A 14,268-nucleotide genomic window follows, 5' to 3' on the forward strand; every position below is an offset into this window, starting at 1 on the left:
TCCTCTGTTGCACAAATATTGTACTGCACATAGAGAGGCCACAAGATCTGAGACTTCAAGACTAAAGCCCCATTCACACCAGGGAACAATAGCTATGAAGATAACTATGACAATAAATATATTAACGTTGTTTATTCTAAGTGTACGCTGCAGTTTTGTCCTCTGACGCTTTAAATGCTCAAGCTCTTTAAAGGGATAGTTCACTTTGAAATAAAATTTTGGTATGTTTTAGCTTACCTCAAGGGCATCCAAGATGTAGGTGTCTTTTTTTCCGCAGTAGTTTCAATTTTTATATTTTTAGGTCAAACCCTTCTTGTCTGTCAGTCATATAATGCAGGTCGATGGTCACTGTCTCAAAACACAAGCACAGAGTCCAAATTAAAAAACAATTCCCCATCGTCCAAATGAAACAATTCCCCATCATAAGTACACATTGATGGCCTAAGACACGAAACGAGCGGTTTGTGTGAGAAAACGAACAGTATTTATATCGTTGTTATCTCTTGAAAACAGCACATGTCCAAATGATCTGACGGCGCGGGCGGGTATAGATATATACATAGATGTCGCCTTGGCTACTGCAGTTCATTGGAACGAAACCGTAGCCAAGCGACATCTAGTGTATATATCTATACCCGCCCGCGCCATCAGATCATTTGGACATGTGCTGTTTTCAAGAGATAACAACGATATAAATACTGTTCGTTTTCTCACACAAACCGCTCGTTTCGTGTCTTAGGCCATCAATGTGTACTTATGATGGGGAATTGTTTAATTTGGACGATGGGGAATTGTTTTAATTTGGACTCTGTGCTTGTGTTTTGAGACAGTGACCATCGACCTGCATTATATGACTGACAGACAAGAACGGTTTGACCTAAAAATATCAAAATTGAAACTACTGCGGAAACAAAGACACCTACATCTTGGATGCCCTTGAGGTAAGCTAAAACATATCAAAAATTAATTTCAAAGTGAACTATCCCTTTAAAGCAGGATGGATTCTGATTGGCCGTCAATGTTTCATCATTCATCATCTGGGAAAAAACTAAAACAATTCTGAAAGTGATTCCAACGATATTGTTCCTCTGTGCCATTACCGTTATAGTTGTGGTGCTAGAACTTGATCTTTATCATTGTATTTTTCATCCTTGGTGTGAACGGGCCTTATTTGTAGGATTATTCTGAATTTAATTCTGAATCTTTTTGGGGTTTCTTCCAATAATACAAACTTATCCCTCATCATCCCCTTATCATCCTGTGTATAAACCCTCACTTATTTCCGGTTCATTGTCTTGTGACGTTTTGTGCTGGTGTTGGTCTATGATGGTTCCTGGTGTTTATTAAATGTGAGTTCATCGTTATGCGTCAATCATCTGGTTTTGGATTATCACGTCAATATGACTTGCGTATGATCATACCAAATCATTCATTATATAATGTAGAAATACATTTAACCTGACTGTCTGGAATTACTCTTTAGAGTACAGAATCAGATAATGTCTTGTTTCAGAAGTTTCAGATGAGCAACATTCATAGATATCAAATATAAACAAATCTTCGTATAGATGTAATGTTTTATTTCATGCTACGACCAGCATCACATAGAATTGCACAAAAAGAAATGAGGTCAATCCCCTCACACAAAAAGAAAGTAAAGAAAAAAAGAAACGCCTTCTGAGGCACAATAGAGAAGTAATATGAAAATGTATAAATATTTGGTACCATTTAAATATGCGTCATTTCATTTCCATTCAGGGAATTTAAGCAGGTGACTTGATTAATTTAAGAGGTAAAATATGTTGTTTACATTCATTGCTCAAGAGCAAAAATACTCTTTTGTACACAACAGCATGACCAGAGGGACTACGCTATCAGATAAAGAAACACTGGGACCAAGTTATTAAAAAAAAAGTTGGGAAGGAAAATGAATGTGCTTTGGCTTTCTTCAGATATTTACCTGAAATGCATTCGGAACATTTCATCATGCCTTGAGGCAGGAACATTCATTTTCCCCCAATGCAATCATTGTATAAAACCCTCTTGGTAATTTTCACAGGCATGGCAGGCCTTAATATCTCATTCATAGAGTTGATTCAGAAATGTTGCATAGTACCACTGTTAATTTTATATCAGGCATTGTGCTAAACAACGGTCATAATACACTGAAAATAGCATTACAAATATGGATTCAAGCATTTCACAATATTTAAACCCACTAAATAGGCCTTTTAAGGTATACAGTGTCAAACCCTGACAATTTACAATAGATATGCATCCGCTTTCCTTCATGACGCATGACATTTAATCTAAGCAATCAGTCTTTTAAACTTATCTTTGGTGTCTTTTCCTTGGCATACAGCAGATATATGTATAGTAGCCTACCTGTGCCATGTGCAACACTACACAAACTCTTTTCAGTAGCATGTCTGGAATAACAAATCCACTAGAAAAAGCCTATTCCTCGCCATTTTGCCATCACTCAAAGGCAACGCTGTTACTGATTGCTCTGTATATGCGCAGCAGCACACATGAATAGTCTGCCAACTCCCACAGGGTGCTAATGCGATTTATGCTGAATACACATGTAATATTGTTCTTTAATCCTTGAGCACAGTCGAAGAGGTAGAGATGGATAAAGAACAGCCAGAGATGGAGGCCGATGAAGAGGGAAGGATTTAGGAAGGAGACAGAAAGAGACAATGAGCGAGTGAGAGCAGATGTCTGCGATCCCATGAGTCCCATTGGTTCGGCCTAATCTATCCAGTGGACGTCGTGTTTGACTTTCTCCATCCATCTCTGCCTACCACAGCTATGCAAATGCAAATCTGCAAGAGTGAGATGCTTTAGGATCCTTTCACACACACAAAAACACTGAGACGCACTCCTCTGTCTCTTTAGACTTTCCTTCTATCCTTTCTCTAAACCTCTGTTGCCCAGTCTAGATCTCTCTCTAAACATCTAACTTTCACTTTTTTTATTCAAACGTATGCAATAATGATTGACAAAGAAAAGCCCTTACACTATAACACGAACTGTTTATGTGTAGATTAGAGTCCAATCAGAGGATACACAATTAGCATCAATCAGTGTACAACCTATCTCTATACAGCATCTAAAACGGTCTCTGATACTTGATATACTATCATCGGCATATAACTAAAAAAAAACTAGCTTCAAACAGTATTTGTTTCAAAAAGATTGTTTCTACGGGCTGTACAACAGCTTCTTATACATAAAGGACAAGACCTGGATTTGCAAGTTATTCCTTGTCTTTTTCTATCTTTCTTTTGACTGTGGTCAAAACTCAAAACTCGCCAGTTAAAAGAAAGTAATAAAAAGTACCTGAGAAAGGGAGCAAGCAGGATAACTGACAGATTAAAGAAAGAGAGGTTTATGTGATCAATAATCGCAAACTTCTCCACACACACCCAAAACATTGCGTTCGGTTTCATCATGATGTACCTTGGCCTAGTTGGTTTTCCAGCTCTACTGCCCTCATTCAGCAGAAAATATTAGTAGTTTCTATTCTCAGTAGTGCTAAGTAGCGAGTTAAAACTCTTCAAACTCTATAGAATATTATAACTGGATCAAGTCTGCTTGATGTGCAGTCTATCAATGGGGATTTCCTCAGGACGTGACTGAATTTAGATTTTATCCAAGTCGCATAACTAACAAAAAATCTATCCTTCCCCCGGATACTTCTGTTCTCCCTGACATTTGTGACACCCGTTAAACCCTCATGGGAGCATCAAGCAGGTGCTTTGATTGTAGTCAGCCTTGTTAAAGCGAGACAAATGGGAGATAAAAAAACTCAGTGGAGACAATTTGGTTCAATACAGAAGCACAGTGACATGACCATGTCCGTTATAAGTTCTGTCTTCCCAGGGTTTCTGTACCCTGGGAAGTGTGTGAACCAGCTCAGTCCACTCAGTAGAACTTGTCATCAATGCGGAAATGAGGCCGTGTAACGTCATCTGGGTTGAGGAAGACTGAAATTGATTTGCCAGGGTTTTCCGTCACCAGCTGTTGTAGTCGCTGTGCTAGCCGGTCATCCTGTGGTGATCCTGCACCATATCCGTGGCTAGGCGATGATAACCCATGCCCATTGCTCCCAGCTCCCGCTGCCTCTCGTTTGAGCTGGCATGCCTGTTGCGCTTGCTCTAAAGCAGCTCTCAAGTGCTCTGCAGGATCAGAACGTAAATGTGCAAGTTTACGCGCAACTAACAGGGCAGCGCCATCCGTGAGGTGCTCTAGCATGTTGCACTGGGGTAGGAAGTAATTGGGACAGTTTTTGCCCAGAATGCAGTGAGACAAGTCATCAAGAAGACCAAGGAAGAGCCGTGCAGGCGTCTCGTGATCTGGACAGCTAAGGAAGCTGGTCGGCAAGCGATCGCATGCCCAAAACATCAAGGTACGTAGGTGGTAGAGGCTAAGGCCGGTGCGAGGGCGAGCTAACAGTCTTGACAATACAGCTTTAGCCGCTTGGAAGGCTTGTGCCATTGGGTAGGGCACGCATTTCTTTAGCTGAACCTCACTGCGGGAGAAGGCAAGTCTCCACTCACGGTCAGGTCTGGTTGAGGGACTTGCAGCTGGAGAATAACATGGGAGCAAGTAGAACCCACTGATGGCCTCCTCCTCCGTTATTTTACCATCCCAGAAATGGTTGGTCGTGAGCCAGCCCTGTGCGACGGCCGGCCAGCCACGAAACGACACCACTGGAAGCAAGTCGTAGAGGATACGGCTAGTTCCTGCAGTGAGAATCAGCGTTGTTAAAGGGCCATTACGCTCCACACGATCAGGAACTGGAATCCCTCTTTGAGGATTCCTCCGCAAGTCTTCCACCGCTGTCCCAACTACACTCCAGAACCAATCGGCAACCAACAACGGAGAGAAGTAGCACCCATCTAATGACTGAGGATGCTGTAGTGATGGGATTGAGCCTGGTACTCCGCCAGTTTCTTCCTCTTCATCCTCCACATCTTTATTCTCTGTATTAATCTCGTCTTGACAGCAGATACGCCAACGCATCAGCATCGCGGGATCGCAGAGGCGCAGGCTCAGCCATGAATGGCATGGTGGGGAATGCCTCATGTCCAGCGTCACAGGCTGATTGCGGTCATGTAATTTCAGAGCAGGCACCAGTAGAGTGAAGTCCAAATCATAGTCAACACCTTTGGCGTAGTCACCTAGGTCCTCTGGGTTAAGATCAAGAACACCTTCCCTGGCCCCACCTGACAGCAGCAGGTATTCATTGGCAACCGGTAGTCGTTTGTCTACCTTTTGCACCAGGCCTGTGAAAAGGAAGAATATTCATGAATAAAGAGGTAATATCACCTGTCTTTAAAAAGACAAATGGAGGGGTGGGTAGATATAGGATGGGTAGGAGTTCGACAAGAGGGCAATGTTCTAAACAATTTAAGCTTAAAATACTGAAAGCATTACAAATTTCTAACCCCAAGAGCATCAATAAAAAATGTCAATAAAATAAAAAGTTAAATCGGTGCAATCAGTTGTCTTGCAAAAGGGCCAGAGGTCAAATGAAGTACTCAATCTAAAGATAATTCCTGCTGCTTAAGTTGTTCAGACAAATTTTATGCTTTTAAAAGGTGCAGTAAATAATTATTGAGAAATACTGTTGAAAATTTAAATCAACACCTGAAACAATTTTGTGTCAATTTGCTAGATGTCTGGTCTGTATGTGTGTGTGTGTGTGTGCTGAAAAAAAAAAGCAAACTGGCTTTGTACATAGCTCTGGCTGAGTAGATAGGGGGAAAAAAAACAAAGTGGATTGGACAGATCACCAAAACACTCTTGTAGCCTATCAGTAATATTCGCTCATGATGGGGAGGAGAGATAGTGACTGTAGAAAAGACTAGAAAGAGAGATGGCTGAAACATTACCAAAAAGGAAAAGGTCAGAGGAATTTAATTAGAAAGAAGTGTTATCAGGCAAGAGCTTTAGGACCCACGTTAATATTGGATATATTCTTTTATTAATTAATATTCTTGCATTAGAGAAAGCGGGAAGGCCTGAAAACGGACGCAGGGGTTCCGTTGTTTCTGCTTGATACATGAGTAACTTTGGTTTTCGCTATGTTCAAGATATGCTGTTGTTGAATCACAGCTGTTAGTGGTTGCCTGTGTTGTGTAGCGTGTTCGCTAGGGTTGGGTATCATTTGAATTTTGACCCCAATTCCGATTCTGCTTATCCTTATCGATTCTATCGACAACTTATCGACAACTAATAAACTAGACTAACTAATATAAATTTATTTATACAGTATACAGTTAGTAATAAAATATGAACAAATAAGCAAATAAAAATACAACTGAGCAAATTTCAGAAATTAAAATTAGATGTAAAATAACACTGCATAGTTTTCTTTTTATAAATAAAATATGGATTTATCCTTATTAAAGTTACAAAAGTCATTCAGTCAAGATCAGTGAGTGGTTTTCTTTTGTTTCTTTGATTAACAGTAATGACAGACAGCAGCAGGTTTATTAGGCTGCTGTCACTTTAAGACTGAATGCACAGATCCAATATACTGATACACATGCGTTTTCTTTATCAACTGTTCACATTCACTTAATAACCGACTGTGTTTACGGGGATATTTTGACATTATTTTGTGTGTATTTGTCCGTTCAAGCACACAACGCATTAGAGAACTCAATTCAGCATTTGTGCATGATATGAGAGGCGGCTGTTTTTGCCGAATTGGGTTCTCTTTCGTGACTTCTTGCGCTGTAATGGTTGAAAACCACATTTAAACCACATTAAAAAGCACACACACAGGAGTTTATAAGTGGAATAAAAAATTTTTTTTTATAACATGTAACCGATTCCACAAGTGGAGCCGATTTTTAATTCCCAAACCTAGTGTTTGCTATTTTGGGGACGGAGCAATGAAGGGAGGGCTGTGTTTGTTTGGGTGTCGATTTCAAATATCAACTGTTTCTCAGAAATCGCTTAATGCACCTTCAAATCTGTAAGAATATAGTGCTTTAGAACAGATGTGAGATCCCTTTTGCAGAAACCCACGCCAACTGCGGATGAGCCACTGTCATAGTGTCAACTGCAAGAAAGATCACTCTTGCACTGTCACAAACAAATCATAATAATACCAGAAACACCTCTGAGACTACAATATATATATGTATGTGTGACCATGGATCACAAGACCAGTCACAAGGAGCACAGGTATATTTACAGCAAAAGCCAAAAATATATTGTATGGGTCAAAATTATCGATTTTTCTTTTATGCCAAAAATCATTAGGATATTAAGTAAAGATCATGTTCCATGATGATATTTAGTAAATTACCTACTGTACATTTATGAAACATTTATTTTTGTGAGTGAATGCAGCACAATCGTGACCATAAATGGACAACTTTAGAGGCGATTTTCTCAATGTTTAGATTTTTTTGCACCCCCAGATTCAAATAGTTGTATCTCAGCCAAATATTGTCATATCCTAACAAACCAAACATACCCAAAAAAAGAGCTTGTTTGTTCAGCTTTCAGACGATGTATATATCTCATGAAAAAAAAAATTGACCCATGTGACTGGTTTTGTGGTCCAGGGTCACATATTTTAATATGCAGTATTAGTTAAATAATTGGTTTCTGAGGTGAGTGAGGAACAAAAGCAGAAGGAAGGAAGGAAGGGAGGGAAACAGAGGAAGATGATGCTATTCCTAAAATGACAGAAATCTCCCTAATCCTCTTCTCAGTTTGAGTCTGAGTCAGATAATTCCTGCTCATTCAGAGGGAAAGATATTATGAATAGTCTCCCTCAACTGTTTTGCAATTCAAGCCGTTGCTCCTTAAATTCTTTAAAATGAACATTTCAAATCTCTAGTGGAATCGTTAATGAAAACAAACATCTCGCCTTTTAATATTTTATGAAGGCAGAAATTGGTCAATACACATTTCTTTAGAATTATTTATCACATACATTCATTTCATTTACATGCAATCCACTAGTAAAAAGATGCTTTGAGAGGAGGACAATTACTGAATACTAAGTATAGCTGCCATATGGATGTGTTTCTAAACAGTGCTTTAATGACCCATAATCCAAAGATGATCCTTCACAAGGGAAATAAGGAAAATAATTGGTGTCTTTTCAAGGGGTGTTAAAACAAATCATGTTGTCCAACACAAGTAGCAATAGCTTTACTAATTACCAGTTTGTTCATGCAAAAATAATGAATTCATTATGTCCATCACTCCCTACAGGCAGAAGCCATCAGAACCAGGTGCATTTCACTCATCACTCCCTCATACGGTCACCGTTATTGACCACTTTAAAACAAAAACAATACAAAACATCACTCAGCAATGACAGATGCCAAAGGGAAACTGGTTAGCATATGCATTTACCAGTCATAAATCAGAGCCCAACATGCACTGCTGTCAAAGCATGAGGTACACATAATGTAGGCCCTATTGAAGTTTGGACTTGAGTCACCTCTACAGGACATTTACTGCATTCTGTGACTTTTCCAAGAAAAAATAACTTCAACATTGTGGATTTAAATAACAAGACGAATGTTTTCATGCACAGTTATAATGATGCTACATAATCTGTCTGTCCAAGTAATACACAACACAGACATATACACGATCAGTGTCCGATATATGCTGGATCATTTCTAGATTTTAAACTCTTCTCAATTTGATGAACCGATATCGATTCTTAAATAATCTTTTAGTTTATGCTGTTTTCATTTGATGAATGAACAGAACATTGCAGCTCCCATCCAACAAATCGCAATAAGCCTTGTGCTTTATTTTCAGATAAGTCTCAGATTTCAAATTCTGTCCATTTTATTATGAAATTCAAACAATAAATACCATTTTGTTGCACTTTAACGAGGCGAGATGGATCGTGAACGGATCATCTCGTCCGCTTTACTACTAGTTACAGCATGAAATAGACATGAATGAACATCTGAAGGTGTTGAAAGAGACTGTACATCTTAAAGGGGTCACATGATGTCACTTAATGCTTTCCTTTTTCTTTAGTGTGTTATGTATAAGTATACATACTTGTATAGTATCTCAAGTATAAGATCTGCAGAGTTACAAAGCTCAAAGTGTCAAACCTAAAGAGATATTCTTTATAAAAGTAAAGGCTCAGCCACACTTTCCTGAAACGCTTCGTTCAAACACGCCTCCACAAATCGACGTCAGTCTGTGGGGACAGAGTTTCATAACACCGCCCAAATGTATACGCAAAGAAAGAAGGCGTAACTTTTATTTGCGCTGTATTATTGTTGCCGCCATGTCGTGGAGACGCAGTGTCTTTCGTCGCGAAAGCCAAACTACTTTGTTTGGCCATCCAAAAGAGGACACAATTGGAAAACGTAACTAATTGGCTCTGGCCCATGTATTTTTATTGAATCGTATCGAATCGTGTCACATTGTATCAAATCGTATCGAGGTACGTATCGAATCGTGACCTGTGTATCGAGGTATGTATCGTATCGCCAGGTTCTCCAAGGTATACAGCCCTACTTCTGACTCAACACAGCCTGTAAATATGTTTTTATATTTTAAGAATTTGCTACTGACTATTCAAACGCGAGTTGAGCAGTATAGAGTAGCGCTTGCATGTCGTTTCTATGATCACAAATGCATACATAGTTTTATGTTTACATAGTGTTCTCACACCCGTAGCGGCGACGGCGTGACACGTAAAAAGACAGTATAAGTCATTATAATTAGTAATTATGTCCCCAATGAAATAAAACCTTACCAATCTGATACGATCTGGTCCAGTCGCGCTGGCAAAGTTGAATGATCAGCTTGGTCATCTAGTGGTATTGCCGACATGATCACCTGTCATTATTGCTTTGGGAGCTGATGTCCCAAATATGGTAACGGGCGTGACGTTTCCGTCACACGCTTAAGGTTTTTGGGCCAATCACAATGCACTGGATCGAAGGCCAATCAGAGCACACCGCGCTTTTCAGAACGATGAGCGTTTCAGAAAGGCGGGGCATAGAGGAGCAACAATAATGTAGGCTACGGTTTGTGTAAAATAATGACTTTTTTAAACCTAAAACCACGTAAACACACTGCATTAAACCAAATACACAAAATAATGTTATTTTGTAGAACCATCACATGACCCCTTTAAGTGTATCATGTCATGTAATCGTTCAATCTGTGTTTTAACCGTGGAAAGACGTCAACAAAACAGCTTGTAAACAATGTCACTTATTACATTTACCTTAGAAAAGCCATTCAATGACCATATATTCAGCTAGAAAAACAACTCTAGAAAGAAGCATTTTGATAAATATGCAATATATTACATATTCATTATATATATTTTTAGTGTTCCTCAATATTTAATGTATGTTTGAATAAATCTGTCAAGTTTTTATGACAGCCACTATTTAAATGTATATATTTCCAAAAAATAACTGGAGTAGAAACATGATTATGTAATATATAAAGTTAGTATTATAACTGTATTATTATTATTATAAAATCTGCCTTGTGTATAATATAAGTGTTTGTATACAAATCAGTACATTTTAACCTTCAATATTTAATACTATAGTACCTAACTGCATTTACAGCACAAATGTTCATGTATTGTACCTGACATATATCCCAAATAACCGGTATTGAATAAAATCGTATCGGAATCAAAACGAAGTGCAAGTTTGTGAATTGAAATCGAATCAAATTGTGAAACGTGTGTCAATACCCAGCATTAAGTCTGACTTCACAGGGGGGAAAATAATGACCTGGTAGGATTTCAGTTGCACTAAAACATTGGGTTTCATTCACTATCGAAATCTACGCAATAACGTTTTCACAAACAAATCATGATTCATCAATAAATTTTGTTTTAAAATGTATTCTAAATTTACGGGAAAATACTCTCGGTGGCCTTAAAAACACATTAAGATGAAATTTTAAACAGATACATTGAAAATACTCCAAAATTCGTCAACATTAGAACGAGGTTAAGAACAAATTCATGTGTTAATTAGGCAGTTTTCATGAGAAGTTCAAATGTGCGTATAAATACGTTAGTGTACGTAATTATTAGCGAATGACCCATCGACATAACAATTGTTTCTGGTGTTTGTTTCAGGGAGCCTGTGACCTTCACACCAGAACGTTGATGCAGGGTGTTTTTTAGTTTTTCTACAATAACAATGATCCCTTTTGCCCTTTACATTTTTAACACTATTTCAGTTTAATAAGCTCCTCTGGGAGAAATATGTTGGCAGGATTGTAGTGAGTCTAGAGGCTGGCGTGCAGATGGTATGCTAATGTTTGCAGGTCATGGAGGTGTGGAAACAGAAATCATAATGATTAATTGATCAGTGCCACACTTGCACTATAAGAATCCATACAGGTCTTCTGAAGCGTCTTAACATCGAAATTCTCATGGATAGGTAAGGGTCAACAAAAGAAGTGGATCATCGGTTTTTCCAATCACACTGTATATAAGGAGGCAGAATACTCTAAATGAATGCTGAAGAGTCCCCTACCTGGCGTAAAAATAACAAGCTGTCTATCTATCATTCTCAGGAGGTGTGTGATGGATGTCGCTTTGAAAATGTCTGCATATGTTTAGAGAGTGAGAGATGGAAACAGCAAACGAGAAAAAAAGAAGTAGGAAGCTTTTGGCTGAACATCAAGGGGTTAAAAAGGAAGAAAAAAAGGGGAGAAGCAACAGGAGGCAGGCAAAAAGAAACATAAACGTGACAGGATGGCAGAAAAAGAAAATCCATATCCACGTCGGTAAACAAAGGTCCAAAAGTAAACGACAAACAAAACAATGACTGGATGAGTCAGAGGTAACAATGGAACAAATGAAACTAAAACAGACGAGAGCTACAGGCTAAAAGGTTTCCTACGGAGGAGAGAACAGGCTATGGCTAAAAAAAAAACAGCAGGCGAGGGAAAGACAAAAGTAGAATGAGAGAGAAAGAGAGAAACTGTCAGCAAATCCAGCATTTGACAGGATTATGTGAAGCAGCTCCAGTGATGTTTTCAGAGAACAATACAGTCCTGCAAATCTCTCTGCCTCACTTATGTCATACAAAACAGGATGACATTTAGTTTATGTGTGTGTGCGTGGAGACGGGAGAGAAAGGGATTAGAAAGGGGTGTTGGGAAAGATCTGGTGGGAAATACAGAGGGAAAAACACAACCAAGGAGAACTAGAGACACCTGCTGGACAAACAGCTTCACTCGGGTCAAGATCTGATTCAGAGACCAGGAGAAATCAAGCTGAGTCCAAAGAAAATATACCTTAAATAAATGGCATATTTAAGTCTTTTTCCATCTGTTCTGTAAAATTAACTTTATCTAATCAGCTACAGCAGTAATATGATGATGTTTGGACAGAATTTACACACACACACGTTTTTTCATGTTTTATGGGGACTTTCCATAGACATAATGATTTTTATATCGTACAGTATATTATATCCCCTTAAACTAACCCTACCCATCACAGAGAGAGATATGATGGTTCATGAAAACTCACAAGGAATCAAAATGTTGTTTCTATTATGTGTATATTTATGTATGTGTGCTCACTATGGTATTCCTCTCGGCCACAAAGATTTCAGATATTGCCATCTTTGCAGGGACATTTTGTCCTCATAATGTAGGGTTTACCAGGTGTCTCTCTCTCTCTCTCTCTCTCTCACACACACACACGCGCAGACAGAGATGATGGTTCATGAAAACTCACAAGGAATCAAAGTGTTGTTTCTATTATATTTAAGTAAGTGTGTTCACTGTTCACTATGGTATTCTTCTCACCCAGCATATTAAAGATGAAGTCTTTGGCCGTGTGCACCTCGAGCGCGGTCTGGTCCCCGAACTCTCCCTGTTCCAGCAGCACGAGCGCGTGCACCTGCGCCGACAGCTCCTCCAGCGTCGTGCCCGAGCGGAAGTCCACCTCGGGCACGCGCTTCACCGGCGCCACGGCAGTGACAGCACTCATGAGCGTCTCCATCGAGCATTACCTGAGAGAAACCACTACAATATTACCAAACTGTCCCAAAATAATCACACTTATCAATTTAACGTCAAAGATTATCATTAAATGTATGCATTTAAATAATTATTAAATTATGTTACTTAAAAAAAAAATCGACATTTAAAGTGATAAACACACCAAACCGCTGATAAGGAAACAAGACCGTTATATTTAACTGTTAAGTCCTACTCAATTCTACTAACTACCCAAACTATTTATGAATTGTTAATAACAACTAAATATTTACACGCAGGTTAGTTATTCATAGCGACTGTAGCGGAATGTAGGTCAGTGGGCAGATTAATAGCTAATTAGCCAGCTAATGTCTCCAGCGAAACAGCTTTACAGTTAATTATTATAAACATGACGAGACTTCTGAAATATGTCATCTAAACAAGAATTCCCCATGACTTGTGCTGTATGAGGGAGAATGTGTTTGTTTCATGTGTCCACTGAGATGCGTGTAAGTCAAGCAGCCCAAATGAGCCGACTAGCAGGTGTGGAGCGAGCTAACGTGCTAACCAGCTAAAACACCTCAAGATTCAGCGATGACACTTGTTCTTTACAGTTTACACACACCCTGTTTTCCGCTGGCTCGGTGCTCTCTGCCTTAGACCCCGGGTTGCTTGTTGTGATTTCTTTAGTGAAACAGGATTTCAGCTCCCGTCATTTCCAACAGGTCCCCCAGCTCGCACCTTCCCACTGGCAACACTTTTCCCGGAAATAATGGACCTCCTCCGAGAATCTTGGGATTAGTAGTACTTTAAACGGACACAAGTCTATCCTGATCATGATTCGGCGCAGTGACAGTATAAGGGATAGTAAACTATTTGCACTGATTTATGTCTCACAACAATAGCTAGTCTAATTAATTGGTCAATGTTTTTTTTAATATCATATATACAGTTATATATATATATATATATATATATATATATATATATATTATACAGTTTATATTTTGATGCAAGAATAGAAAGGATCAGTGTTAAAGTCCCCATGAAATCGAAATTGAAGTTTTTTGGCTTTTAGTATGAATATGTTACCTATGAATGTGTTATCTATAAACTAGTGTGCTGCAAAACAATGACAACATTCACATTTAAAAGATATAGCATTAAAAACAGAGGCTGTGTCCAAAATTGCATACTCTCTTGAGTGAATAATTACTTCATGACCGCTAAAAAAGTGTGTTCTATAGCCTATGTGTAGTATGAATGTAACCCAGACAT

General features: G+C 38.8%; 1 protein-coding gene across 1 annotated transcript; it reads right to left on the reverse strand.

Annotated features, from left to right (window-relative positions):
- Window positions 1-1,474: 1,474 nt before the first annotated feature.
- tmem102 (transmembrane protein 102) lies at window positions 1,475-13,775 on the reverse strand. The gene is made up of 3 exons (XM_084404414.1): window positions 13,616-13,775; window positions 12,817-13,022; window positions 1,475-5,294 (listed from the first exon to the last, which is right to left on the reverse strand). Exons 2-3 carry the CDS (start codon window positions 13,010-13,012, stop codon window positions 3,931-3,933), a joined length of 1,560 nt encoding a protein of 519 aa, XP_084260540.1. The 5' UTR covers window positions 13,013-13,022; window positions 13,616-13,775; the 3' UTR covers window positions 1,475-3,930.
- Window positions 13,776-14,268: the final 493 nt, after the last annotated feature.

This window comes from Rutilus rutilus (assembly GCF_951802725.1).
Source record: "Rutilus rutilus genome assembly, chromosome: 3".
Taxonomy (NCBI): domain Eukaryota; kingdom Metazoa; phylum Chordata; class Actinopteri; order Cypriniformes; family Leuciscidae; genus Rutilus; species Rutilus rutilus.

Bases quoted from the DNA above. Each gene is read 5' to 3' on its own strand.
- tmem102 (XM_084404414.1), bottom strand. From the start codon at position 13,012: ATGGAGACGCTCATGAGTGCTGTCACTGCCGTGGCGCCGGTGAAGCGC. The intron at 5,295-12,816 runs GTGAGAAGAATA...TCCTTTTCACAG, and splicing joins CTTCATCTTTAATATGCTGG to GCCTGGTGCAAAAGGTAGAC.